Source organism: Melospiza melodia, chromosome 10 (assembly GCF_035770615.1).
Source record: "Melospiza melodia melodia isolate bMelMel2 chromosome 10, bMelMel2.pri, whole genome shotgun sequence".
In the NCBI taxonomy this organism is placed as follows: domain Eukaryota; kingdom Metazoa; phylum Chordata; class Aves; order Passeriformes; family Passerellidae; genus Melospiza; species Melospiza melodia.
Genome location: NC_086203.1, coordinates 19,538,818 through 19,565,786, shown reverse-complemented (window position 1 = coordinate 19,565,786; position 26,969 = coordinate 19,538,818). Strand labels below are relative to the sequence as shown.

Sequence of the window (26,969 nt, the reverse complement as noted above, 5' to 3'; positions counted from 1 at the left end):
CAGGAACAGGGCTGAGCCTTACCTCCCCCAGCATCACGGTGGAACATTGCCATGTCGATGTCCGTGGGGCCGGCGTGAGCCAACAGGCTGTGATCCAGGGCTGAGCCCTGACGCGCTGCCACGTTGTCTCTGAAAGAGAGGAGGCTCAAACTGTCACAGTGGCAGGAGCCTGTGGCTCTGCCCAGGCACTGCTGGCCCCCTGGCTGCTCCCTACCTGAGGTAAGCTCTCTGGCTGGAGTGGGTGCGGGCAGAGCGCACGCTGCTCACCGAGGACACTGTGGAGGCCCCCAGGGTGATGCGGATGAGCCCGCTCTCCTCAAACAGTGCTGTGTTGTTGTAGGCATTGGGGCCCTGGGAGGAGGGAGAGGGCACATGCCCTGTTAAGGAGCTGCCACGGCAGCCCAGGGAAAGTGGGGATATCCCTGTCAGCTCCTGTCCCAGATGTGCAGCCTGAGCCCAGCCCCCTGGGCTGCTCTGCTCTCACCCACCTGGGTGCCCCTCGTGGCCTCCTCGCTCTGCCCCTTCTTGCTGAGGCAGGCCAGCTGCCATGCCTCCCTCACCTCCTCGTTCAGGACACAGAACAGGACCAGCACTGCCAGGCCCTGTGGAGAGAGATGCCATGAGAGACAGCCCCTCACTGCCAGCTGATCTGCTTGCCCACAGTGCCAGCAGCACGTTCCTCCCCTGGCTCCTCCCAGGTCACCGGACTGGGATGCACCAAAAACCCCAAATACCAATGAGAGCTAACACCCATAGTGGCCATGGATGAGGGAGGAACAGGTGGGGTGTCCACCTGTCTGACAGTGGCCAAGAAGCAAATGGCAGGGTCCCCTGCAGCAACATCAGCTCCAGTGGTGGGAGAAGGTTGGCAGGGTGCTGCCATGGATCATATTTTGAGTGTCCAACACCTCCATCACATTCTCTTACTCTGTCCTCTCAGGACCTGGAGGCACCTTCCCTCCAGATGGCACTTGCCATCCCTTGGATGTTACCTCTGAACCAAACGCCTTGCAGCCACCTCCTGCTCCGTGTGGCTGCTCACCACAGGCACAGCAGCAAGGAGTGGCAGGAGTCCCTCAGTGCCACAAAGGTGGCAGCAGAAGGGACAAGGAGCTCAGTGAGATGTTGGGAGCTCAGCACAGTGCACCCATTCTCCACAGATAGCTGTGGGGACCACAGGGATGCTCCACTGGGCTGACCCTTGCCCTCCCCAGCGGAGGCTGGGCAGTTACCTGGAGGCTGCAGAGGACAGTGTAGAAGTAGTGGAAAGCCAGGACACTGTTGTTGACAGCCAAGAGGCCAAAGAGCCAGGTAGTGCTAATAACTAGAAGCAGAACAAAGGAGCTCCGTAACGTCATGCTGGAGAGAGAGAGACAGACAGACAGACAGGGACATAGACACACACCGAGAGGTTAGTGCGAACTGTTAAGCTACAGGCTAGTGCTCCCTGAGATCCAGAGGGGAAAGCTCCTGCAGAGACCTCCCTGCTGTGCCCAGCACTGCAGGCACATCCCTGCACAGTGGCCCAGCTTCCCCTGACTGCCAGGCCTTCCCTTCTGGATCACACATGGCAAACACAGGGGCCAAAATGACACAGGTCATTTTGAGCCACAGAGAGCTCAGCCATGCTCCAGGGCTGGCTCAGAGGGAGTGGGGAAAGTTCTCAGGAGCATGTAGGAGAGGTAGAAACAGGTGCTCATAGCTGACAAGGGCTGAGTGCTGAACCCAAGCAGACACAAGAGGTGGCTGTGAGGGCAGGTGGTGAAAGGGGACCAGCTGGGAGGTGAGTGTGAACATAGTAGGGACATAGGAACTAGAAAGGATAAAGTTTAGGAAGGGTTAATGTGGCTGGCAGGTGTGGGAGAGGAGAGAGGAGAGAGGAGAGTGGCTGCAAGGCTGACACTGATGCACAGAAGGGCCCTTTGATGGTAGAAGGAGGATGGTCACTAAAAATGCTAAAATCCACTAGCTGCCAGAGCTCTGCTGGGAGTTTGGCCACTAATACTCACAGAACCGATTTCTTCTTGGTCTCCTTTTGGCCTGGGGAACAGGACATCTTGGCCACAAGCAGGAACATGATCCCATTCATCTGAAAGTGTTGGCACTGATTAGAAGCTGTGCCAAGGGCTGGCTCTGACCTGACCTCCCCACTGCAGACTCCAGGCTTGCCAGGCCCTGCAAACATCCCCTCCTTTCCCTACATGCCCGAGATGTGGCCTCCCCCAGGTTTGGCTAGAGTTGAGGAGGGACAAAAAGAGGGCCTCTAACTGAGGGAGAGGGACACAGAGAATGGGACAGGCAGTGGGCAGCCAAGGAGGGGTAAGTGCCCATGGTGCAGAGAAGGGAGGCAGGAGAGGGTTGTGGGTGAAACAGGACAGGGTTTTACCACAATGACGACAGTAATGGGGCCTGCAAAGCTCCAGACCAGCTTATCATGAATGGAAATCCAGCAGAAGTCGGGGTTCCCGTAGCCCTCAGGATCCAGGCCAACGGCCAGCCCTGCAGGAGGAAGGGAGAGCTCAAGTCCACACCCAGCAGCCTTAGACTTGTCCAAACCATGTCAATCCCATGCCAGGACTGTCAGAAGTGAAGGAGCTTTCTCCCTGCTCCTTGCCATGTGCATAGGCTTCCCCACCACAGGGGGAGGGAGTCAGGACTGTGAGACTCAACAATGGGGACTTTATTTCCTTTTCCTCAGATGTCCCTGACACAGCCCAGTGCAGGAGCATTCACTGCCAGCAACAGGTCACCCAAGTATGCAGGCTTGGGAAACCAAGAGACTTTAACTAGAAGACCTGAGAAGAGGTGCTGACAAATTATTTCTCCTCAGGACGCAAGATGACAGTCCTTGATACATGGTCCCTGACCACCACAGCACTGCTTGCTGCCAGCACTGCTGACCATGGCAAGCCCACTCTCAGCTGTCCACCCTAGATGAGCTGGGCAGCACCAGGTGGTCAGGGACTGCTGAGAAGCAGCAGGGCTGGTTTGGGCATGGCTCCAGCACCAGCAGCTCCTACCAGTGATGATGGCAGGCACGCCCCAGCCGATGGCGTAGTAGAAGCGCATGGCCCCAAAGTTGACGTTGCGCGCTTCTGTCTGCATGCGGTAGATGTGGAGGCCCTGGACGAAGAGCCAGGCGAAGGTGGAGAGGAAGAAGCAGTGGAGGAGGATGGCAATCACAGTGCAGAGAAACTGGGGAGAGAAGAGTGACTTAGAGATGGTCCCACTGTGCCAAGGCTAATGGCATCGTCCACACCTCACCCCCAGTGTGTTCAGCCCACAGACCTGGTTCTCAGTGCGGTTGATACCCAGGAGAAAGAGCAGCTCAGAGAAGAAGAGAGTGACAGATATGTTGGAGTGGATGCCACGTGTGTTGGACTTGAGGCCTTTGAGGCAGGTCAGAAAGGAGAAGGTCAGCAGCAGAGACACCAAGGAGAGAGACACCAAGGAATAGGTGACAATTGCCAATGTCTCCAGATCACCTTCCAGTTGCTGCAGCAACAGAGAACCAAAGGCAAAGAGCAGGGTTAGGGGCAAACACAGGAAGCTTGCAGAACTCTCAAACTGGGTTTGTGTCCCACACGGAATTTTTTGCCTGCGCCCAGAACATTTTCTGCCTGTTCTGGGACCCAGCTGCTAGCAGTCCCCACCATCACCACAGTCCCACAGGCTGAGGTTACCTCTCGGTGGGAGCTGTCCATCAAAACCCCAAAGGTGCCAAACTGGGAGCACTGGCAGTGGACGTGGGTGGTGTTTCGGTACACGAGCTCGCAGTCCCTGGCTGTCCAGAAGCCAGAGGGGTTGGTCCTGCAGCCACCAAAAAGCAGAGTGCACTTAGGAGAGAAGACACACAAATGTGTGTGGGGGCAGGAACCACAGAGAAGAGGGGTGACTGACAAGGTTCTTCTGCCAGCAGATACAACTGCTCTCCTTAAGTGGAAAAATGGGAGCCAGAGCGTGGACTTGACACTGAGGGAAATGGATCAGTGGTGGACTTGGCAGTGCTGGGTTAATGGTTGGACTCAATGATCTTAAAGGTCTTTTCCAAACTAAATGATTTTGACCCTGCTGTGCCCTCCCAAAAGAAACAAATCCTATGGGAGAGGATGGAACCCTCCCCCCCATCCCAGTGCTGCTCAGGGAAACTTGGGGAACGAGGAGGTATGTGGGGAAAGCAGCTCAGAGAGAGCAGCCCAGTCATGCTCAACTCACAGGTTGGAGTGGTTCCACTGGACACAGAGAGGTTTGCTCCTGTTTGCTGTCTCCAGCAGGTAAAATTCCAGCACAAGAGGGGTGTCCAGGGGTCCTTGCAGGAAGGTGTGATTGCTGAACACAGACACACTCACAATGGGGGAATTCATCACAGGATTCTTGGGGAGCCTGCAAGGAGCAACAGAGCTCTACCATCACTATCACTATGTGGCAGCTACAGACGCCCAGAGACTTCTCAGGTGTCCAGCTCTGACATCTCAGAAGGAATTGCTCAGAATACAACATGGGGCTGAGAAAGGTGGCACAGAGCAGCACCATGGCTGGGAATCAAACCCTCGCCATTGCAGACAGACTTGGCAAGTGCCAGAGGGAACAGAACAGAGTCCAGCCAGCCCCTGTGCCCTGGTGCTTGTGGGGCACAGGGGAGGAAGGGGAGGAGGATGTACCTGACGCTGCGGCGATCCACCTGGTAGCGTGCAGGCAGCAGCCCCCCGAGGGTGCGGTACATGATGAGGATCACCACGGTGAGGGTGGGCTCGGGCTCTGGCAGCGCCTGCCTCGGCGAGGAGTTCTCCACAGAGTAATTCCCTTCAGCCCCAGCCAGCGTGGGCACTGCTGTGGGCACAGCTGGGGCACACAGAGGGGTGGTGAGAACACACACACACACACACACAAAAGCACACACACACATATAACCAACACATGCTGCTCTGAAGACAATCTGCAAGGCCATCAGGAGCCTTTGGGATGTGGTGAACACGTGTAAAGCTCAGGATCTCGAGGCTGGCTCTCAGACCTCTGACAGAGACATGTCTCAGTAGGGTACATGCAAACTAAATGGCTTTTAAAGGTCATTTCAACCCAAATCTTCTTATGATTCTACATCTTTCTGGCCAGCTGTACCCACCCATGCTGTTCCTTGAGTGATGCTCTTGTGCTCACCTTCAGCTTTTGGAGGGCTCAGCACGGACAGTGGCAGCACCACGTGTGTGTGGGGGTCCCAGGCGGGCTGGCCCCTGAAGAGGCTGCTGTGGTAGCGGGGATAGCGCCGGCGGATGTGGGAGTGGTTCTCCATGCGGTCGATGCTCAGCACTGCGGAGGAGCAAGGCAGTGAAAGTCAGCTCAAGGGTGGACATCTGGATACCAACTGTGCTCCAGAGCACCCCAGGATTCAAGTCCATGGCCAAGGGAGTTGGGGCTATGACCTCTGTTTGGGCATGACACTAAATCTCACTACCCACAGTGCTCCTTCCCAGCCCAGGTCCTTGCTCTGCCATAGGGCATGCTACTCCTGCCACCAAGGCCAGGTGCTTTTTCACTAGACCCTGGAAAGTAACTGTGAGCAAGGCAGCACACTCTGAGCTCTGCTAGCTCTTGGAGGTCAGCTAGTCCAGGCAGGGATGGGACCAGGACATCTCTCACAAATGCCTCCCCATGCTAGAGAGAGCCATCAAGAACATTACCAGCACACTCCCTGGGGTGCAGTGAGATGAGAAGGGAACAAGCTGTGATGGAGGAGTGTCCCTGCACCCCAGGCAGCTCCTACTCACTGATGTTGGGGGTGACAACACCGACGGGGTTGAGGTAGGTGAGTTTCATGTTGCTGGCCAGCGTGCCCGAGTAGTCGTGCAGCTGTTCCATGAGGCTGGCGCTGCCGTGCTCCCCGTGGGGCAGCATGGCCCAGTGCTCCCGGTTCTCGGGGGCCAGCACAGAGCTGCCTGCACGCAGCAGGTTCTGAATGGGAGAGACACGAGGACAGAGGGTGAGCGTGGCCTTTGGGCCTCTCCTGACCACCCCCAGACTGCAGCACTGTGCTCTCTGCACAAGGGCTCTGGGAAGAGAGGGATTTCGTACTATAATGGGCTCCCCCCTCAATTCTCATCAACCAATGCCCTGCAGAGATACCTTTCCTGCACCCTTGCCATGAGGGACCTGCCAGCAGCAGTAAGACGTTCCCTTGCCTTCCCAGGCTGAGCAAACCCAGCTCTCTGCCTCTTCTCAACCACTCTTTGCTCCAGCCCTGACCATGCAGGCCTTGCTTCCCACACTGCTGGTGCGAACCGAGAGCCCAGAGCTCCTCACGGGGTCCCACCACACCCTCAATCCCCTCAGAATCACAGGGGGGCTGCTCAGAGCAGCAGCAGAGAAGGCCCTGTGGCGTGGGCAGCACTGACCTCGTTGAAGTGTGCGTCCTGCGTGGCGGTGAGGCCGAAGCCGCGCTGGCGGCTCTCGAAGGCCATGAGGCGGGACAGCAGGCGGAAGGCGATGTGCACGTCGTTGCCAAAGTAGTGCTCCATGTGGTCTGTGACAGCCCGCAGGCGGTGCGCCAGCTTCTTGGCTTCAATCGTGTTGAGCTCGGTCTTGTTCCTCTCCAAGCCCTCCAGCTGTCAGTAGGGAGAAAAGAGAGGGTTAAACAATGCAGCAGGTTCCTCACCAGGGATGCTGCAGGCCCTGCTGGACACAGAGATTATTTCTGAAGCCACGGCAGAAGCCATGGACACTCACAGTGGTGGTCTCTAGCACAAGGAGAACATCTGGCAGAAAACCAGCCTCCAGCAACACACCAGGGTCTGCACTGGCCTGGCTAACCCAGTGCAGTTAGTGCAGTAACACAACAGAGGCCAAGCAGATGAAAGGGCAGAGCAAGGCCCTGGCAATACTCCCCTGGAAACTCTCCTGGCTTCAGTTTCAATTCAGCCTAGATGACATGATGACATTCAGCCTAGATGACATGTAAGTGCTAAATACACTTGCCTGGATATTTCAAAGGGATTTGTCCCTGACAAAATTGAGGGGCTACAGAGGTCTCATGGAGCAGACATCCCACCAGCTTCAAACCACTCAGCCCTGCTCAGGATTATTTATATTCCCCTCAATACTCTGGCAGGACCAAGTAATTTCTAAGGGGTACACAGATTAAATGAAGCATATGAACTTAAGCTCAGACCACTGCTCCCACAGGAGGGATTTGGGGAAGGAGGTGAGAAAGAAAGGGACTGAGCACTGTGGCAAGGCCCTCTCATACCCCAGGCACCCCTGGAGAGCTGAGTGCTTTGAATTGTGGCTGTGAGCCCTTGTTCAGAGGGCTCCTGCTCTGTCAGGGCTGCAGAGCTGAGAGGATTACCAGCACGGACAGCTCCTTGAAGGCAGGTGAAGTGCAGTTGAAGAGATCTGGCTCCAGCCAGCCCTTCTCCTCATCACAGTGTCTGATGGCTGCACCTAAAACAAGGAGGAAGGGCTTGTTGGAAATTCAGCACAGGAGACATGGCTGATCCTCTGCACCAGCTAATCCCAAAGAGTGGCACTGACAAGCAACGGGAAGGGCCTGTAACACCCCAGGGCCATCATCCTGCTCTGCACCAGTGCAAACCATTCTGCTCTTGATTTGTGAAACCTCAGCAAGGTGCCATCACACAGGAGTGCAAAAAGGATGGACTTGGCAGGACCCAGGCTGGAAAAGCCCAAGGGGACATGACTGTGTCCTTAGGCACATCTGACCCCAAGTTATGAAAGCCCAAGCAGCTCTAGGCATCCCCCAGCTGACAGCCTGCAATGCCTGCTGAGGTCCTGCTTTCTCTACATGGCAAAGCCACTCCAGAGAACAACAGCCCTGCTGCTGGGTTGGAAAACCAGCCCCTGAGAGGAGCCCCTTCAGCCAAGGGGGATGGAGGAGTGCGATGGTGCACCCCAGTGTGGAGGATCCAGCAGTGTGGGGCCAGTATCCAGTGACAGCCCCTCAGGCTGGAGCCCAAGCATTTGTGTACAGCAAGGGAGTTTCCAAAACTGAATGGGATGAGATGGTAACCACCACCAAAAATGCTGCTAAAGCCAACACGGAGAAAAGTGTTCTCAGCTGGGTATGTCACCACAAACACTGTGAGCAAAAGAAACCAGGCAACCTCAGTGTACCCAGCAGGGCTGTGGAGCCTCCTGGGGACAGCATCAGGGCACAGGAGCTCACCAGGTGCCCATGGCTGCGAGAGGGTAGCAGGGGAGGGCCGGGAGAGGAAGCTTAGAGCAGACTCCAGCTGCTGTTCAGAAAAGCCCCAGGGACAAGTGTACCCCCTCCACCACCTCCAGCTCCTAGCAGTCCTCCCAGCCACCCTTCTCCCAGCTGCAGAAGCACAGGGACCAGTGCCATTGCAGCAGGAAGCAGTAAGAACAAGAAGTCTCCATGCTGATGGCATTCCCCTTGCACAGAACAGAGACTGACTCAGATCTAGGCAGGATCAGACCCCCAGGTCCCTGTGCCTTCTCCTGCCAGCCAGGCAGAAGGAACAGGACCTTGTGCTGTGCCTGCCCATCAGCTCTGCTCCCATCCTACCACTCCCCACTCAGGTAGTTTCTCCTTCCTCCACCCCACAGCCATTCCTCCCTGGCCTCAGCATCAGCTCCTTCCCCTCCCAGGCTAAGCAAGCGAGCGCCATCCAGGAGAGCCAGCATCCATCCATCCCAGCCAGGGAGGAGAGCACAGACCTGCCAGAGCCAACACTGCAGGCCAGGCACACAGGGTGGCAAGGGCTGCATGCAGCTGCAGCTGGGCTTGTGTGGTTAGTGAGCTGGGAGCAGGGAACACCATGGAGGAGCAGTGAGACCAGGCAAAGCGTTGGGAGGACCCTGGGCAGCTCCAGAAGCAGCAGGGAAAGTGCAGGGGTGTGCAGGATGCCAGGCAGGGAGCAGGGAGGGAAAGCCATGTGGTGCAGCCCTTAGAGCACAGGGGGAAGGAGATGGGAACAACCTTACCTGCACCCCTCAAGCCTGTGCACGGAGGGCGAGAGAACCGGGGAGAGAAGCGACAACAGTTAGGAGCCAAACCTGCCTCCTCCAGGGGCGAAGGGCTGGGGAAGGACAGGGCTGGTATTGTCCCCTGGGGCTTGCACTGCCCTGCACTCCCAGACACCCTGCTGACACCTTTTCTGTCACTGAGGACAGCTTGGCCTCCTCCAGCTCAGGATGCTGACTCCTACCCAACATTCACCTGACAGCACACTGTGTCCTGCTTCCCCTGCAGGGCACATGGAGGTGGGGCTGGTGGAGCCACAGCAAGGCACTGAGGGTGCTGTGCCAGGCCTGACCTCAGCCTTGAGCCTGGTGAGCCCAAAGAGCAGCAGGAAGAAGATAGGCACCAAGACTGAGGGAACAGCACAGCTCCATGGCTGGGTGATGGGTCTTACACCCCATAGCTTTTACCCCACCCCAGTGCTATGGCCAGCACCCTCTGCTCTCTGCTCTTCCTCAGGCTGTGACATTTTCTCTTCCAACTTCCTTCTCCCAAACTTCCAGCCCAGCTGAACGGGACTGGGGTAGTGCAAGAACAGAGTGATATTGCCAGGGCTGCTACAGGATAGCCAGGCTGTCCCCCCTCCTCTCCATCACATCCCCACTCACCCAAGGAGCCTTTGGGACACAGCACTGCAGCCGAGAAGCCAAACTTGGTCTGGGGCCACCACACACCTGCCTTGAGGCTTTTGGGGCAGCCATCGTAGAGCACTGTGGGGACACACAGGTCACAGGGCCAGCCCACTGACACCCAGCCCCTGGCAGCAGCTGCCCACAGTGCCCACGCTCACCCTGGCAGCCGCTGGGTGTCACCTCGGCGAAGGGGCTGTCACAGCTGTTGCACTGGCGGCCGATGACGCCGGGCCGGCAGTGGCAGCGGCCGCTCTCCCTGTCACAGGAGCGCGAGGTGGAGCCCACGGGGTAGCAGTCACAGGGCAGGCACGTGTCACTGCCCCTGGGCCGGTAGTGGAAGTCCTGCGAGGATATGGGGACAGTCATCAGAGTGTCCAATAGGACAGCAGGCTGGGGAACCCCTGGAGCCAGAGAAGGTCAAGGCATTCCTGATTTCCAAGCACCCCACTGCCCCCATCAACACCATGCTGGTCTAAGAAGGCTGTACAGAGGAACTGAGCAGGGATCCAACCCAGATATGGGCACACAAAGTAGGACCTGGGCAACTGCCAGGCCTTTGTTGGGGGACAAGGAACAGCATCAAGAACAAGCAGGGTTTCAGAGAAGCCATGGTCCATGTCCCCATTGGCACAGCTGCCCCTCACCTTGCAGTGGCACTGCCCGTTGGTTTTATTGCAGTCGGGATCAAAGCCTTTGTTCACATCACAGTTACAGGGCCCACAGGTGGGGTTTCCCCACCAGCCCTTTGGACACTGCTGGTCTATCCTAGGGAGAGAAATATCTTTGATATTACAACCACCAAATTCCCCAGGCCTTGTTCTGCCACCAGTCAGCAGCTCCAAGGAGGAAGGTGGCACTGAGAAGCCCCTGGTTACACATCCAGGATGAGAGGCCAGCATGGAGCCAGGCCCAAAGGCCACGGTCCTGCCCTGTATCTCACCTGTGCTCGCAGTACTGCCCAAAGAAGTTCTCACTGCACTCGCAGACGTAGCCCAGGCGCGAGCCAGGCTTGCGGCGACACACCGACTTGTTCTTGCAGGGGTTCAGGTGACACACGTCCACACAGTCCCCTCCGTAGTACCCTGAGGTGGGGACAGACACCACCAGGTAAGCAAATACCCTCTGCCTGAGAGGTGCTGGAGTACCAAGGAGTGAATTCAGGGGGCTCAGGAGGGATTCTGCCCTCCAGAAAAACTGATGAGTGTCTGACAGGGGTGTGACTTGCCCAAGGCATGGACAGGAGAGCGGTCACAGGCCAGGAGGGAGTCACAGGGGCAGAGGAGAAGATGAATGGGCACAAAGAGCAGAGGAGTAGCAGGGTGCTGCAGGTCCTACCTGGCTGGCAGACACAGGAGTAGCTCTGCCACTCATCCTTGCAGACACTGTTGGCTGGGCAGGGGTTGGAGTCACAGGGGCTCGGGACACTGCAGCCAGCCTCCACCCGCAGGGCATGGTTGGGCTTGGGCAGCACGATCCCGGTGACGCTGTCACCCAGGCGCACACCCTGCAGTGCAGGTGACAAACTCACAGTGAGGCCAGGGCAGACACACCAGGCTCCCGCTCTCCTGCCTTCCACAAAACCCCCAGCAGCAGCCACTCGCCATCCTCCCTATTTAACACTACCCCATGGCACCTCAGAGCCTTGAATGCCCAGAGGGACAGTGACAGCAGCACCATGGATGCTGGCAGCAGTTGCCAGACTTGCGTTTCCAACTCTCCACAAAACAGACCTGCTGAAAAGGGAAGGCTCAGAGCAATGGACTCACCTGTATGCAGCCCCTCAGCCCATTCTGCACCTCGCCAGAGCCCAGGACTCCCCCCACATGCAGGTGTTTCACCTTCAGGCCATGCAGTTCATTTCCCACAACCACCGTGTCCTGCAGAAGGGAGCAACACGAGGCAATGGGCACCAGCCCTGGCCCAGCCCTCCCAGGGGGTGCAGAGGCACAGCTCTGCCTGTGTTTGCCAAGCATCCCCCACAGCTCCTGCCCTGGTGCCAGGGTCCTGAGCAGCACCCACCTGGTAGAGCCCAAAGTCCAGGGTGAGGGTGATGACGTAGCGCGAGTCGCGCCCGCTGTGGACGTCCCGCAGCTCCAGCTGGAGGTCGTGCCACTTCCCATCACTGAGCTGCAGCTGGTCCAGGAGCAGGCTGGTGCTGCGCCCTGAGCCCCTGCTCACCATGAAGGAGAGCAGGCCCCCAGCCAGCTGCACAAAGGGAGCAGCAATGCCAGCAGTGAGCAAAGACCTCATCAACCCTGGCTGCTTCCAGCCTACCCTCCATCAGAGCATGGGGAGGGAAATCCATCCCTGCTAAATGCCTCTCCCCTCAGCCACCCTCTGCTTGGGAAGCAGCCATCAGGGAGAACAGGGTCCCCATGCCCTCCTGGGGCAGACAGCAGCAGAGGCTGGCCCGTGGTGCTGTGGCTGAGGCTGTGGCCATACCTGGCAGAGCAGGGTGGTGTACTGGCCCGCGTGGGCCTGCAGCAGAACCCCGTCCTGCTGGCGCGTCCGGAACGCCAGCCCCAGGTACCACGGCACCGAGATCTTCACGTCTGCCTTGAAGTCCCAGGTCAGGACACTGTTGCCCTGAAAATAGTGGGCATGGTGCATGGCTGGAAAGGAAAGTGGAGGTGAGGAGAAGGGAAGGGCACTTCACAGGGAACACTAGATGCAGGGACAGCAGAATTGGTTCATCTCATGTGGATCCATCACTCTGCCTCCACTTGCACCCCACCCTGCCCATGCCCAGCAGTGCCCCCTCACTCACCATGGCGACAGTCCTTGCCCCCAAAGCCAACAGGACAGAGGCAGGAGTAGGTCCCCCAGCTGACAGAGCAGGTGCCACCGTTCTTGCAGGGGTTGGAATCGCAGAACGTGTGCTTGGCATGACAACCTGGAGGTATCAAAGCCACCTGTATCAGCCTCAACCAGCTCACCACCTCTCCCCAGCCAAAAGGAAAGGCACCACTGCCTGCTGGCCCTTCCCCAGGCTGTCAGAGGGGCAAGCCCTGCTGCTCAGTGTCTCCACACAGACCCTGCCTGCTCAGGGATAAGGGTTAAGGCTGTTGGTGCTCCTTATGCCAGAACAAAGATACCGTAGAGCTGGACTGATGATCTGGCATCTCCCAGATCAGCCAGCTCAACAGACTCTGCACTTGGGATCAGGGGACACTCCCAGAATGTTAGCTGAGGTAGGCATTGGATCATTTAAGGGGACCTGAAGGCCTTGTTCTCCAGTGAGAATCTGCTCAACTCCAGCTGTGGTGCCACAATGCTGCTCCAGCCCAGCAGCAGTGCTGTGTGAGAAGCAGATTCCATCCCTGGCAGGGCTGGCAGGAGCAGAGGCACCTGTACCTGCAGCAGTTCCGTTGTTGGCAATGTAGGAGGCCAGGTCGATGCGCTTGCTGTCGATGAAGAGATCTCTCATGCACCCCACAAAGTCACGGTGAGTGATGGGGAAGTTTTCTGGCAGGTTGGGGACCCCTCCAAGGAGCAAGGGACCTGTGAGGTCCAGGGACCTGCAGGATCAGAAGGCCAGGGCTTTAAGGGGTACACTGACCTCACCTCAGTGAGCGCCCCAGTGCACAGGAGGTCTGTCCCCAGACCTCCTCAGGGACAGGTACACACAGCCAAGGTCCTGGATGTGAAGGCCTGGCTCCACAGGGGACCACCCCTCCCCACCACAGCAGCTCCAAGGAACTCACTTCTTCGAGCTGGTCTGCACACCTTCTGCAGCACAGGAGTAGTTTCCAATCTCGCTGCCAAACTGCAGGGCCACTGAAGCATCACATTCATCTATTGTCAAGATGGCCACCTTGTCCTTGGAGGGGCCCTGCACCACCCCCAGGGTGCTGACCTTGGGCTGAAAGCAAATGAAGGGTGTCAGCAGCACACAGGCCCCAGACCCCAGCACCCAAGAGTTCACACAACAGCAAGGAAAGGCCTGAGTAGCCCAGGCTCAGCTGTGCTCCTGGAGGTGTGAGCAATGCAGGAGGGAAACCTCCAGCTGAGCCCAGCAAGCAGCCCCAGAGAGGAACATGCACAAGGACACTGCATGCAGCACATCCCTGCAGCCTCCAAGTGAGGTCCTGGGTGTCAATCTGTCCCTGCACCCAGCTGTCTGCTCCCCTGCATCCATCCCCAAGGGCTGACAACCTGCTCTACCTTCTCTCCAGAGCCCCTGCCATGGGACAGAGGCAGGGAACAGGAGAGCCAGCACTGCTCACTCATGGGGAGAGAGAGCCCTGAGTGCTGGGGCCAGCTGGGGCACACGTACCTTGTTGTAGTAGCGGAGCTGCAGCGTGTGCCACTGCCCATCACTCACACCCCCCGGCAGGTAGGGGCTCACCACCGTGCTGGACTCTCCTGAGGAGACAGGGATGATGGCAGGGCTCAGGGGAGCCACACAGCCTCCAGATGTTCCCACCCTTCCTGAGGCACCGCACCCACTGTGCTGCTGATGGACTTGTGAAGCTCACAGTGACACAACAGGACAGAACAGCAGCACAGACACCAAAGGGGTTTGTCCTGGTTTGTGCTCACAAACTACACTCCTAAGGCCAGGGAGAGTCCTGATACACGCAACTCATCTCCTGTGGTATCCACTGATGCTCACCAATCCCTCCTAACCCTGCTTCCCTTAGCACAGGCTCCATCCAGGGCAGCATTCTCCTCTTCCCTCTTAGCACAGGCCTTCTCCCAGCTCCCATGACACAAATCCCACAGCAGGCAGGGCCAAGAGTACCTGTGGAGTATTTCAGCTGGACCTGGCCCTGGATGATCTCCACTGCCAGGAAGTCGTGCTTCTCATTCAAACGCCCATTGTAGAGCAGGAGGCCGCCGGGCTCCACGGTGCTGAACCTGGGGCAGGGCACAAAGGAGAGCAGGGTGTGTGCAAGGAGCACGTGGAGACCCCCTCTATCCTGTGGCCTGCACCAGCATCCCAGCACAGGGACACTAAGACCTGAGCATGGGGGGCAGAGAGCTGGCAGCAGCACTGCAGGAAGGCATGAGCTGATGCCAGGGCAGGTTCAGAGCCCTTTGGCCAAAGGTGCCAGGGCAGACCCATGGGGGAGCAAAGCCAGTGACACGGGGTGAGGAGCGCATCGGGCAGCTCCTGGACTGGCCCAGCATGCTGTGCACAGGAGCCACCAGAGCAGGGCCGGGTGAAGCGAGGACACTGCTGTGCAGGGGAGGGGAGAGAGAGACAGAGAGAGCACTCACGAGAGGGCGAGGGTGAGGTGGAAGCGCTGGCGCAGGCCCCGGAACATGATGAAGGAGCGCGGCGGGAAGGAGCGCGTGGACACGTGGCAGAAGGGCGCCTCGAAGCCGCCCGCCGGGCACTGGCAGCGGAAGCCGCCGTCGGCGCTGTCGGTGCAGGTGCCCCCGTTGTGGCACACGCCGGGCACGCAGCGCCCTGCCCGGCTGTCCACCTCACAGTGCTCCCCTGCAGGGCAAGGCACAGGCTGGGACCAACGCACAGCAGCCACTCACAGGCTCCTTGTCCTGGGAATGCAGCCTGGATTCGGCGCAGGGCAGCTGAGGGAAGGAGTCTGAGGAGTAGCTGGGGGCCAGGGAAGGGTAGGACACCCCAAGTGTTACCCAGGTGCTCCCCAGAGGAGCCAGTGAGCTAGCCAGCACTGCCAGCCCAGCACGAGCCACTGGGCTGGATGTGATGCCAGGTCTGGCTGAAGGGACAACTTTGGATCCAGTACAGCATGGGAATGTGGCAGGAGGGCACTGGCCTCTACACTACAGCTGCACAGTCCTAAGAGTGGAGAGGCAAGCCAGGGAATCCTGGTAATGCTGAGAGTGCCTCCTTGGGCTCTGCCACCACACAAACCTGGGACAGGCATCTCAGTCCTGTCTCTGGCATGTGGGGACAGCCCAGTGCCACTGAGCTCCTGTCAGTAGCTATAGAAGTATCACCCATGGCACCAGGAGCTTCCAAACACTGCATGCAAATGGGAACCACATGGAGAACAACAAATACCCTGGCACCTTGCTGGCATGGGTAACAGGGATGCCTCGTGCCAGCTCAACAGTGCAGTGCAGGACATCTGTCAGCCCCTCTTCCTGTGCGATTCCCACAGAACCCAGGGAAGCACTCAGCTCAAGTCCTACTCAGCCCCAGGCCCTGCTCCCATTACTTGCTCTGTGATACACAAGGAGGATGAGGAGACAGCATGAAGTGACAGGCAAATGAGCTCATTAACCCTTCTGCTAATGGCTGTTCACGCTTCAAATGCCGGAGGTTAATTACCACTGACTCTGCTTATCTCACCAGGAGCCACCTACAGAAGAGCTAGAGGCAGCCATCTGCTGCCATGCTCCCTCCTGACAGCGAGAGCAAGGCAGGGGATCCCTCCTCAGTAGACTGAGGCCACCTCCCCTCATCCTCCAGTTGTCAGTTCTCCACAGCCTGTTGGGAACTTGTGGCAACCAGACTCTGGCTGGACTGTGGATTCCCCTGCCAGCCCCCCAGCTAGGACCAGATCTGCCTGGCTCAGATCCTGCCTGGTGGGGCACCTGGGCCCAGCCTCCCCTTCTGTTCTGGGTGGGTTGCACACATCCACTGCACATGGGGCCAGTGAGGCTCCACACCTCTGCCAGACCAGCTGAACAGTGGCACAGGCTGAAACCACAGAAGGACTGCAACGGTCCCAGAGCCCATCACCCTCTAGCATGGGGCACAGCCAAGAAACCTCCTGTGCCCCAGCCTAGCCTAGTCTAGCTTAGTCCTCCTGCTCTGTGACAAGGGGTGGAAAATGATGGCCAGGGTCCCCAAGAGTCCTCCAAGCCAACTCCCTACCAGACAGATTTCTATGGCAACCTCAGCCCTGCACACGCAGCACCATGGAAACACAGAGCTGGGAGCAGAGCTGGACTCTGCAGGCACAGAGAGGCTGTGACACCCACGGCCCTGGTGGGAAGAGCACCTGCCACGGCGACAGCAGTGCCAAGGGACGCTGCCAGCCCTCCCCCAGGGCCGCACTCACCGCTGAAGTGCTGGCGGCAGACGCAGGTGTAGCCGCCCTCCCTGCGGGTGCAGATGCCGCCGTTGAGGCAGGGGTTGGAGTAGCACAGGTTGATCTCGGTCTCACAGTAGTCCCCGGTGAAGCCCTGGGGGCAGCGGCAGCGCAGGCCGGCGATGGGGTGGATGGGCCGGAACAGGGTGGAGCGGGAGGCGATGAAGGGCGCCGAGCTGTCGAACTTGAGCACGGAGATGCACTTCATGTAGTTCTGGCAGGGCTCCCGCAGGCACACGTTGTCGTCGAAGGGCAGCACGTCCAGCATGGAGGTGCCTGTCAGCACCATGCGCTTCATGTACAGCTGCTCCTGCAGCTCCTCCGAGCTGAAGTAGCGCCCGCCCCGGGGCGCCAGCGCCGAGAAGCTGACGTTGAGCACCGTGCCCCCCACGTCCGTGTCGTTCTGGATGTTGAAGATGAAGATGTCCTCCTTGGGCGTCGCAAGCACGGTGGCCACTCCTTCCAGGAAGGTGGAGAGCAGCGGGGAGAGGAACCTCTCCTGCCACATGTTCTGCAGGCGCACCGTGATGCTGTTGGCCAGCATGTCCTCCGTGATGATGATCACGCGCAGGACGCACTGAGCTGTCACGCTGTGGATCCCGTCTGTGGGAGGCAACAGGAACACGCTGCAGGTCTCTGCCTGCTCTTGGAGGATCTCATCCCTCCCAGCCCAGGGCAGAGCCCTGCACCCCAGTGTTTGACTCCTGGGTAAGGAAGCTTGGAGCCACAGCCCCAAGGGCTAGTAGGGAGCCACCTGGGATGGAGAGGGAGTGGCCCATATGGCTGCACCTTCTCCCCCCATCAGGCTCCCCACTGAAAGAACTCTCAGGTTTTCTCCTTGTCCTGGATCTCGGCAGCAAACTGAGCTCCCAGGAACAAAGGTGCTCAGGAACAGAAGGAAGTCCCAGCAGGAGGTTTGGCAAACACAGGAGCTGATGCCAGGGCCTGGGGTGTTTTGCTTCCCTGCTGTGCCCTGCCTGCCTTCCCCACGCTGCCTTTTCCTGTGCTCTTCTCCTGCCATTTCCTTCCTCTCTCCTCCAGGCCCTCCAAAGCTTTTGTGCTGGTCTCCCTGCTCCCCCCATTCTCACCATCTGCTCTGCATCTCTTCCTCTCTCAGCCCATCTCTGGTTTGTTTAATTCTCTTTAATCTCTGTTTTCCTTGGAAACAAACTCCTTCCCTTTGGGAACGCGCTCCACATGAGCAATCTCGCAGCCAGGGACACTCGGAGCGTGCAGGGACACTCGGAATGTACAGGGACACTCGGAGGTGCAGGGACACTCGGAGCGTGCAGGGACACTCGGAATGTACAGGGACACTCGGAGCGTGCAGGGACACTCGGAGCGTGCAGGGACACTTGGAGTGTGCAGGGACACTCGGAGGTGCAGGGACACTCGGAGGTGCAGGGACACTCGGAGGTGCAGGGACACTCGGAATGTACAGGGACACTCGGAGGTGCAGGGACACTCGGAGCACGCCTGCCGGCTCTCTCAGCACCTTGGCCAGCAGCAGCAGCAGCAGCAGCAGCAGCAGCTCACCCAGGGCACATCGGGTGCACTCCTGGCCAGCAGCTCAGGCTGCAGGGGCACCACAGCACAGCCCAAAGGGGCAGCGGTGCAGTTTCCACCCTGGCAGATCTGTGATCATGGGCTCCTGCCCCACCCCAGCCACCCAGCTCCCAGAGACCAGTGGATCCTGATACCCCAGGAGACCCCAGACACCTCTGACAGCAGCTTTGGCTGGGAGAAGACTGTTTGCTTTCCCAGGAAAATGCCTCCTGCCACCTGGTCCCCTCCTTCTGGTCTCCAGCACAGGCTCCAGCAGACAGAGCCAGATTTCAGCATGGCAAGGTAAGACTCTGCCAACCTTGGTGGCCCCAGAAATGTTTGATGGGGCTCATCAAGAACCTCACTGCTCTTGAAATGAAGCAATCCACCTTCCAGCCCGTTGCCAGCACCCCAATGCTGGTGCCCCATGGGCATTAGCAGCACACAGCTGCCACCTGTTGTTCCCACCTCCCACCTCATATACACCTGAGAGCCTCAAACCCACACATTTCCATGGAAAACTGGCTCTCCATCATCATACCAACACAACATTACATCAGCACATCTCAACAGTGAGCCCCATGGCTAATCCTGGATCCCAAACCTATGTGCTTCACCTGCTCCAACCCAGTGCAAGGAGCAGCAGCAGGATTCCTGGCACCCCAGCCAGCCCCATCCCTGACCAGGATCAGGTGTGCCCATCCCTCATCCATGCCCCAGCTCCCAGCCTCACATACAAAGCTGCCTTCACTGCTCCTCTCTTCCCTTGGCTGCTCTGCTGCAAAGCCTTTTGATTTCCCCCAGCCCTGTTTGAAGTTTGCAGTGCAGGAGGATTTACAAATGGAAACATCTCTCTTTCTTTCACCTCTCTCTACTCTTCAGAAGGTGAAAGCTTTCTAGTGACCCTGCAAATTCCTGCACGAGCAGCAGCCTGCACACAGGGACTGTGCTCTGGAGATAAGGCTGGCTGCAGGCTGGGGGAGCAGCGTGCCAGTGCAGGCACCCAGGAGCTAATCTCCTGCAGGAAAGGGGAGCTGCTTCTGTCTGAAGGCAAACTGCTCCTGGCCCATGTGGAAGCAAGGTGAGAAAGCACCTGTCTGTGTGTGACACCCTGCCTGCTCTGGCACACAGGGCAGCATGAGCAGCAGCAACAACAGAGCTCCACTCAGCACCTGGTTGGACGTGCCAGGGTATCCAGATCTGTCAGGGCTCAGGGCAAGGAACTGGCATCACCACCTCCATTCCCCACGGCACATCCTCTCTGCAGGAGCCTCATGGGGAACTGAGACCACCCCGACCCTGGGAGGCAGGAGTGTGAGGAAAGCCTAAGTCACACTTGGCATAAGATGCTCCCCAAGCCACCACCAGCCTGGCAGCTCTCCCTGAGGAGCCCCCTGGTGAGGCGGCACCCCAGGATGCCATCACTGACACCAGCTCCCTTCTCCACACAGCTGGGTCGTGTCCCAGCTCCCTCCCCTGTCCCTTTGTCCCCTCCTCTCTGTTGTCTCTCTGGTCAAGGCCAGCATGAGCTCCCTGCCCTCTCCTCTCCAGCTCCCAGCTCACCCAGAAGCAGCCACAAGGCCTGGGGACAGCTCCTGCTCTCCCCAGGGGCTGCTCAGAGCCCAGCAGATTTCTGCCTGATTTATGGCTGCTATTCAGCCTTGGCTCAGGGCATCCTGAGGCAGGCTGGAGGCCAGGAATGCCTCACAGGAGCAAGGACTCTGTGCCTGGGGAAGAAAGTGAGTTGGAGGGTACCTGATGCCTTTGGTCCCACGGCAGGAAAGCCAAGCATCCCTTTCCCAGTTCCCCAGAGCAATGTGGAGCCAGGCCTGGCCCCACAGCCCTCCTCAGTAAACCCCCCTCTAACACTGTCCCAACCTCAGCATCACACCCAAGGCTGCCTCCCCCTCCAAGCACAGGGAAGCAGATGGTTAAGAGAATGACCCACTGCAAATGGGAAAAGAAAAAAAAATAAAGCTACCAGAAGAAAGCCCAAAGCTGGCTGGAGGCACTGACCCCCCATGGGAGGCATTTTAATCATGAATGCTCAGCCTTTCTGATTAAATCCTGTGGCTGCAGAGCTGGTGCCTGGTGAATATTCATGCAGCAGAGTGAGGAGTCCTAGAAACACAGCTACAGGGAATGGAGCAAGGCAAAGGAACAAGGGGCTCTGACCCTTGTGTTGGGCAGCATTGAGCCATTGTGTTTGCAATTCCAAGACTGACAATTACCAGCTTCAAAAGCAACGAAGCTAAAGAAGAGTTCCATGCCCTCTTCTACTCAGTGGCAGCAACAGTGTCCAAGAGAGCCAAAAACAGTGTCCAAAAGCCACTATTGTGACTGCAATGGCCACCCCAGAGACAGCAAGGTGCTCTGGGGACAGACAGGGTGACTTTCATGTTTGCAGGTGAGGAACAGTAAAACACTTTACAGACAAGGAGCCAGGAAAAGACCTGGATATCAGTATAGTGAACATTCCTCACTGCTGCTGAAAGGCTTTGGCAGACCTCTCAACATCTTGATAATATTTTACCAGTTAAGAGATCTTGAAAGTAAATCAGGCTTCCATCACCCAGCACAGAAGATGAATGCCATTCTCCTGCACCTGAGCCTCCACACTTGCCACCAAGCCCGGAGAAACCAGTCTGAAATGGTTTGAAGTCAACATGATGTCAGTCTCTCACACTGCCCTGATTTCAGAGTGCTGCTGGCCATGGACAGCCCCTCCATCCCACTGTCCTGCATCCTCAGCAGCCAAGAGCAGATTTTAGCAGCCAGAAGTGTCCTCTGAAAAGCTGAGGTCAGTTTTGAGGCTATCAGCCCTGCTGGAAAGGCACTGGTTTGTGATGGCCCAAGTCTGCTGCCTCCTACAAGGGGCTAGGCTAAGAATACACACAGCTCACAGGCAGGCAAAATGGCCCCTTGCCCTGTGTTTTAGGGGGTTCAGCCTCCCTGAAAAGCACCATAAAGGCAGGGATTCAGTGGCCTCCTAGGATGCTGGCCCTTGGGGCACCCACGTAGCTGCTGCTGCCGTCTGCCAGCAGCAGGGAGCTGCTCTGCCAGGCAGTGTCTGGGGCAGACAATGCAGCCAGGGCTGACTGTCCTGGCTGCCAGCTCTGCACACCCACCCTGCTCTGCACACAGCGACAGCACGGGGCCGCGGAGCTGCCAGCTGGGCGGGGGGCTTCCAACAACAAAGACTGAAAAGCCAAACTAGACCTCCACCTCCACAGCCAATACAAATCCAACAAAAGGCTCATTTCCCAGCATCTCACTTCCCTCGCCAGAACAGCTCTTCCCCTTCCATCCTCTCCCCTCCTTGAGCACACCGCTCCCATTCTCCCTTCCCGCTGGAAGATGACGACATTCTAATTGCAAGGGCCCCCTTGCCACGAGGCGGCTCTTGCAGGACTCCAGGATGTGATTGTCTCCTGCCTTTGTGCAGGGTTAAGTGTGCGAGGAGGCAGGGCTTGCATAAACACACTGGGGCAGAAGCTGGAAAGGTCAAAACCACCCCCACCTCCAGCGAGGGGCTGGAGCAGCCCTGCGGCTACAATTACCCCCACAGAGCCCCAGCCCACTGCCAGGCTGCTGCTGCTCATGCAGGATTGCCTCGGACAGGTCTCCTGTTAAAGCCCTTGCTCCATCCTTTGAAAGAAATCCTCCTCTGACAGAATAAGCCGGACTGAGAGAGCCAAAAGGGAAGGCAGCCGATGGCCAGGGGAGCATCACAATTTGGAGCACCGCTCCCCAGGCACTCCTGGCAATTCAGTGCTTGGCCCCTCCAGAGAGGGCTCTTGCCCTCCCTCCTGCAGCCACTCCATGGTTCAGCAATGGACAGATGCCTCCATTTCAGATCATGCTAAGAAAGGCTAGTGCTGAAGGCAAAGCTCAGGCTCTGGAAGCTCCAGGTCCAAACCCTGCTTGCCCATGGTCCATCTTTGTCCTGTCCTCAACTGGGCTAGAGAACACCCAACACCCCACAAAGCCACCCCTAGCTAGAGCCAGCATCTGCATTTGGATACCCCAACAACAAGCACTATGCAAGAGTTCCAGGGACTGCACTCAGGCTTGTCACAGCTGTCCCCTGAACACTAAGCTGGCTGCAGAAAGGCAGCACTAGGCTTCAGAAGCCACCCTGCAAAGCAAGTGCTGGCAGGAGCCACAGCCAGAGTCCGGACTGAACTGTTTGCTGCTGGCAGATGGGTGTTTGAGAGGGCTCCCTCTGCACTGAGCTCAGTCCCTCCCTCTGTACAGCAGAGCCAGGGAAGCACTCAGTCCCGGCAGAGAGAAAAGCCACCTGGGCTGGGGAGCAAGGCAGTGTACCAGCCCTGGGCCAGCAGCCTGGCCATCGTGGGAACCACCTCCTTCCTGGGCCAGCACCCCACAACACACAACACAGCCTGGCTGGCCACAACACCTCCAAAGGTGCCTCGCTAGCAGCCAGAAGTGATCTCACAGCTCAGTAACGATGCTTTGTTCTTGCAGACCATTTCCAGCCTTGGCCCCTTCACAAGCACTGCTCAGCAGCCTGCCTCCCATGCCACCCCTCACACCACCCCAGCAGAACTCTGTCTGGAATGCACCCCCAGTCCAAACCTTGTTACCAGTCCCCACCCACAATGCACAACGGGCTGCCCCAGAGGGACCCTGCAGAGCCCCCCAAAGGTACCGTACCAAAGATTCAATGATTTTCACTCCCTACCTGTGACAGTCACCAGCATGGAGGCCACAAGCGGACGGTTGTTGTCCAGCTTGCGGCTCAGCCTCAGCTCCCCGCTCGACTGATTTACAATCAACAAGTGCAGCTCATTTCCCCGCTCAAAGGAGTAGAAGAGGTGGTCAGATGCATCTGGGTCATATGCTGGGACCTTCCCTATGACCCCCGAGGGGAAGGTGTTGGATTTATTGGACACGTAGTTATTGAACAGGATTTGGAAGTTCTTCAGAACAGGGCTATTGTCATTCTGGTCAAGGAGTTTGATGTGGACTGTAGCTCTGCTGACCAGAGGGGCAGAGGTGGCCTGCACTACAATCACATATTCGGATTTTGTCTCATAATCCAAGTCTATCAAGGCTGTGAGCTCCCCAGAAAAGATGTCCATCTGGAATATCTCTGGGATGTTGCCCTCCACAATTTGGTACATGATCTGGGCATTGGGTCCCTCATCTGGGTCAACAGCTGTGACTTGGGCCACTACAGAGCCTACAATGCTGTTCTCCTTCACCAGGACCTCAAACTCCTCAGCAGGAAAGACAGGAGCGTTGTCATTCACATCCTGAATGGTGACCTGGATGTGGACAGGAGTTCTCAGGGGAGGGATGCCCCTGTCCACAGCGTAGGCAGTCAGTTCGTAGACAGGAACGCTCTCGCGGTCCAGCCTGCGCACGGTGCGAATGATGCCTGAGGTGGGCTCTATGGTGAAGTCCCCATCCCCGTCCTCCCCATTCTGGAAGGTGTACTGCACTCGCCCGTTGGTGTGGGCATCCCGGTCGGTGGCAGAGATCTGGAGCACGCTGGTGAAGGGAGGTGCATCCTCAGAGATCACGCCCTGGTAAAGAGGGCTGACAAACTGGGGGGCATTGTCATTAACATCATTCACCATGATTTCAACATATGTGGTGTCTGCCTTCTGGGGGATCCCATTGTCCTTGGCAGTGATAGCCAACGTATACGTGACCTGGTCCTCATAGTCCAGTTGTGCCTGGAGGGTGATGGCCCCAGAGTCTGGGTCAATACGGAACTGAGGGACGTTGTCTTCCAGGTAGTAGGTGATGCGGGCGTTCTCCCCCACGTCATCATCCGTGGCACTGATCACCACCACGGTGCTGCCCACAGGCCGGTCCTCGTTGATGCTCACGGAGTAGTGGGCGCTCTGGAACACGGGCCGGTGCGTGTTGGCGTCGGTGATGTTGATGTGAACGTGGCAGTTGTCACGCAGGGTGCGGTCAGAGGCCGTCACCGTGAGCACATAGCGCCTCTCCTGCTTGTAGTCCAGCGGCAGAGACAGAGTGATGAGCCCCAGCCCTCCCTGCGTGCTGATGGAGAAGCGGTTCCGTGTGTTGCCCCCTGTGATCTGGTATGTGATGGCGCTGTTCACGTCGCGGTCCACTGCCGTGACGCTGAGGACACTGGTGCCCACAGCCGCGTCCTCGTTCAGGCGGATGAAGTATTCCTTCTGGGTGAACTCGGGGCGGTTGTCGTTGACATCCATGACAGTGATGGTGACGCTGGCCGAGGCGGATAAAGGTGGAGAGCCGTGGTCATGAGCCTCCACCCCAAAAAAATAGTGCTCGACCGATTCCCGGTCCAAGGGCCCACTGACCGTGATCCACCCCGTGGCACTGTTCACCACAAAGGGTGTGTCAGCTGAGACCCCTGTCAGTTTGTACTCCAGGCGCGAGTTCTCGCCGTAGTCTGCGTCCACAGCCTGGATGTGGATGACAGAGTGGCCAAGGGGAGCATTCTCCAGGACGGAGATTTGAAAAGGGGTGCTGACAAAAATGGGGGCGTGGTCATTGATGTCCACCACCTGGATGCTCGCCATGCCAGTGTTGTTAGAAAGAGGAGGACGCCCCGCATCCTGAGCCCGGATCCTCAGGGTGTACTCCCGCTCCACCTCAAAATCCAGGGGGGCCACCACCTGTATTTCCCCAGTGACACTGTCAATAGAGAACTGGCCCCGACTGTTCCCACTGATGATGTTGTAGTGCACCAGTGCGTTGTTGTCCTTGTCCAGGTCCGTGGCGGTGACACGCAGGATCTCGGTGTGGGGCCGTATGTCCTCCCTCACTTGGACAATGTAGCGCTTCTCACTGAATTGAGGGATGTTGTCATTCTCGTCGAGGACTGTGATGTAGACCTTGACAGTGGCGGAGCGGGGCCCCGGCTCCCTGCCCTGGTCATTGGCTTCCACCACCAGCGAGTACTTCTCCATTTTCTCCCTGTCCACTGGCCCGCTGGTGGTGATGAGGCCGGAGCGGGGATCAATCTCAAAGATGTCGTGGGCAGCCCGTTCATTGACAAAGCGGTAACGGATGTTGGCGTTGGGCAGGGAGTCGACGTCGGTGGCCCGCAGCTGCAGGATGGGGTATCCCTCCTCGACGTTCTCCCGGATGGTCTCCCGGTACTCGCCCTGCTCGAAGACGGGGTCGTGGTCGTTGCGGTCAGCCACAGTGATGGCCACCATGGTGGTGGCGGAGAGCCGCGGTGCCCCGTGGTCAGTGGCCGTCACTCGGAAGTAGTGCAGGTCCATGCTCTCGCGGTCCAGGGCCTGGGTGGTGGAGATGAGCCCGGCCCGCGGGTCGATGCTGAACAGATCCCGCGAGCGGCTGTTCATCAGCGCGTCCATGGAGTACACCAGCCGCCCCGCCTCGCCCCCGTCGGGGTCCTGGGCCGTCACCGCCATCACCGCCGTCCCCGCCGGCTGGTTCTCCGCCACCTCCGCCTGGTAGTTGTACTGGGGGAACAGCGGGTGGCGGTTCGGTGCCGCGCGCCGGCCCCGCCGCCCCGGGGCCGGTGCCGGGACCGAGGGCAGCGGGCGCGGCTGGGCGGCGCGGGGCGCGCAGCGCGGCGGGGACCGGCGGCGCGGCGCCGGGGGCAGCCCCGGGGGCACGGCCGGCGCCCGGCACGGCACGGCGGCGGGACAGCCCCAGCGGGCTGCCGGCCCCCAGCCTGCCGGCGGCGGCGGCGCCGTGGCCCCCAGCCCGGAGGGGAACAAAGGGAGCAGCAGGAGCGGCAGCAGCACCAGCAGTAGCGGCGGCGGCGACGGCTCCCGGCGGCGGCGGCAGCAGGAGCGGCTCGGGGCGGCCACCGGCTCCTCCGCCGCTGCCATGGTGCCTCGGCGGCCGCCGCCCGGCCCGGGCGCACGGCGATGGGCTCGGCGCCGCCCCCGCTCGCGCCGGCGATGGCCGCCCCCTGCCCCGCCGCCGCCGCCGCCGCTGCTGCCGGGGGTGGTGGCGGCTCCTCCCGCAGCCCCAACATGGCTCCCGCCGCCCCGCCCCGCCGCGCCCCCGCCCGCCCTGCGCCGCCATCTTGAGCGCGGGCGGCCGGGCCGTGCCGGGCGCTCCGGGCGGAACGCGCCGCTCCCGGGCCGGGCATCGCGGGGCGGCCGCTGCCGGCGCTGGAGCGGCGTGTGCCGCCCGCGAGCAAACCCGCGGGCTCAGCGCTGCCGGACGGCTCTTTGCCAGGGGCTGCACCGGCCGGCCCCGGGCGAGCGGCTCCCAGAGCATCCCTGCCAAAGCTGCAACCCCGGCGGCCACCGGGACACCATGCACACAGCACACACCTGCTGAGCCCACCGACCCTGCGGCTCTGCCGGTGCACCCGGGACCAGAGCAGTGCCCGTGCCGCTCCCAGCATCCCCAGGCCAGACTGTGCCCCGTGCCCGAGCAGAGCCCGCACAAAGGGCGAGGCAGCGGAGTGCCAGCAGGCAGGTTGGGCAGGAGGCACTGCCGTGCCTTGGCAGCCCCACGGGCCCCTTCCACTCCCCATGGCCTTCAGGCAGCACCACGTTGGGCATCTGCAGGGATGGGCTCTACGGCGTGAATGAGGACAGGCTTCCTTCCCTGTGTCCCGCTTCTCCAGGTGGTGCAAGTGGTGTCCCAGCCCAGCCCCTGCCACCCAGCTCCCAGCCATGGGCACCCAAGTGTGTGACAAAAATGTAGCTATCCCACTCTGCTTCCCTGACACAGACCCCAGCTGCCAACAGTCACAAGGTGTGGCATCAGCACCAGAGGGAAAGTTGCAGATTTTCCTGTCTGTATCCC

General features: G+C 59.0%; 1 protein-coding gene across 2 annotated transcripts in view; it reads right to left on the bottom strand.

Moving 5' to 3' along the window:
* Positions 1 to 26,035, bottom strand: part of CELSR3 (cadherin EGF LAG seven-pass G-type receptor 3) — a 31,379-nt gene extending 5,344 nt beyond the window's left edge. The window contains exons 1-32 of one of the 2 annotated variants that reach the window (XM_063164752.1): positions 22,906 to 26,035; positions 16,626 to 17,258; positions 14,851 to 15,073; positions 14,372 to 14,487; positions 13,904 to 13,992; positions 13,332 to 13,489; positions 12,982 to 13,145; positions 12,395 to 12,520; positions 12,070 to 12,239; positions 11,647 to 11,832; positions 11,394 to 11,504; positions 10,963 to 11,131; positions 10,568 to 10,709; positions 10,272 to 10,392; positions 9,786 to 9,969; positions 9,604 to 9,705; positions 8,959 to 8,973; positions 7,340 to 7,434; positions 6,390 to 6,599; positions 5,766 to 5,949; positions 5,158 to 5,307; positions 4,662 to 4,842; positions 4,216 to 4,383; positions 3,684 to 3,810; positions 3,289 to 3,495; positions 3,021 to 3,195; positions 2,387 to 2,499; positions 2,010 to 2,089; positions 1,233 to 1,359; positions 489 to 602; positions 215 to 351; positions 23 to 129 (exon numbers count right to left, since the gene is read on the bottom strand). In XM_063164752.1, coding sequence (XP_063020822.1) covers positions 23 to 129; positions 215 to 351; positions 489 to 602; positions 1,233 to 1,359; positions 2,010 to 2,089; positions 2,387 to 2,499; positions 3,021 to 3,195; positions 3,289 to 3,495; positions 3,684 to 3,810; positions 4,216 to 4,383; positions 4,662 to 4,842; positions 5,158 to 5,307; positions 5,766 to 5,949; positions 6,390 to 6,599; positions 7,340 to 7,434; positions 8,959 to 8,973; positions 9,604 to 9,705; positions 9,786 to 9,969; positions 10,272 to 10,392; positions 10,568 to 10,709; positions 10,963 to 11,131; positions 11,394 to 11,504; positions 11,647 to 11,832; positions 12,070 to 12,239; positions 12,395 to 12,520; positions 12,982 to 13,145; positions 13,332 to 13,489; positions 13,904 to 13,992; positions 14,372 to 14,487; positions 14,851 to 15,073; positions 16,626 to 17,258; positions 22,906 to 26,035 — 8,014 coding nt within the window. The remainder of the gene's footprint in view (positions 1 to 22; positions 130 to 214; positions 352 to 488; positions 603 to 1,232; positions 1,360 to 2,009; positions 2,090 to 2,386; positions 2,500 to 3,020; positions 3,196 to 3,288; positions 3,496 to 3,683; positions 3,811 to 4,215; positions 4,384 to 4,661; positions 4,843 to 5,157; positions 5,308 to 5,765; positions 5,950 to 6,389; positions 6,600 to 7,339; positions 7,435 to 8,958; positions 8,974 to 9,603; positions 9,706 to 9,785; positions 9,970 to 10,271; positions 10,393 to 10,567; positions 10,710 to 10,962; positions 11,132 to 11,393; positions 11,505 to 11,646; positions 11,833 to 12,069; positions 12,240 to 12,394; positions 12,521 to 12,981; positions 13,146 to 13,331; positions 13,490 to 13,903; positions 13,993 to 14,371; positions 14,488 to 14,850; positions 15,074 to 16,625; positions 17,259 to 22,905) is intronic. The other variant, XM_063164753.1, reaches the window with a different exon arrangement.
* Positions 26,036 to 26,969: the final 934 nt, after the last annotated feature.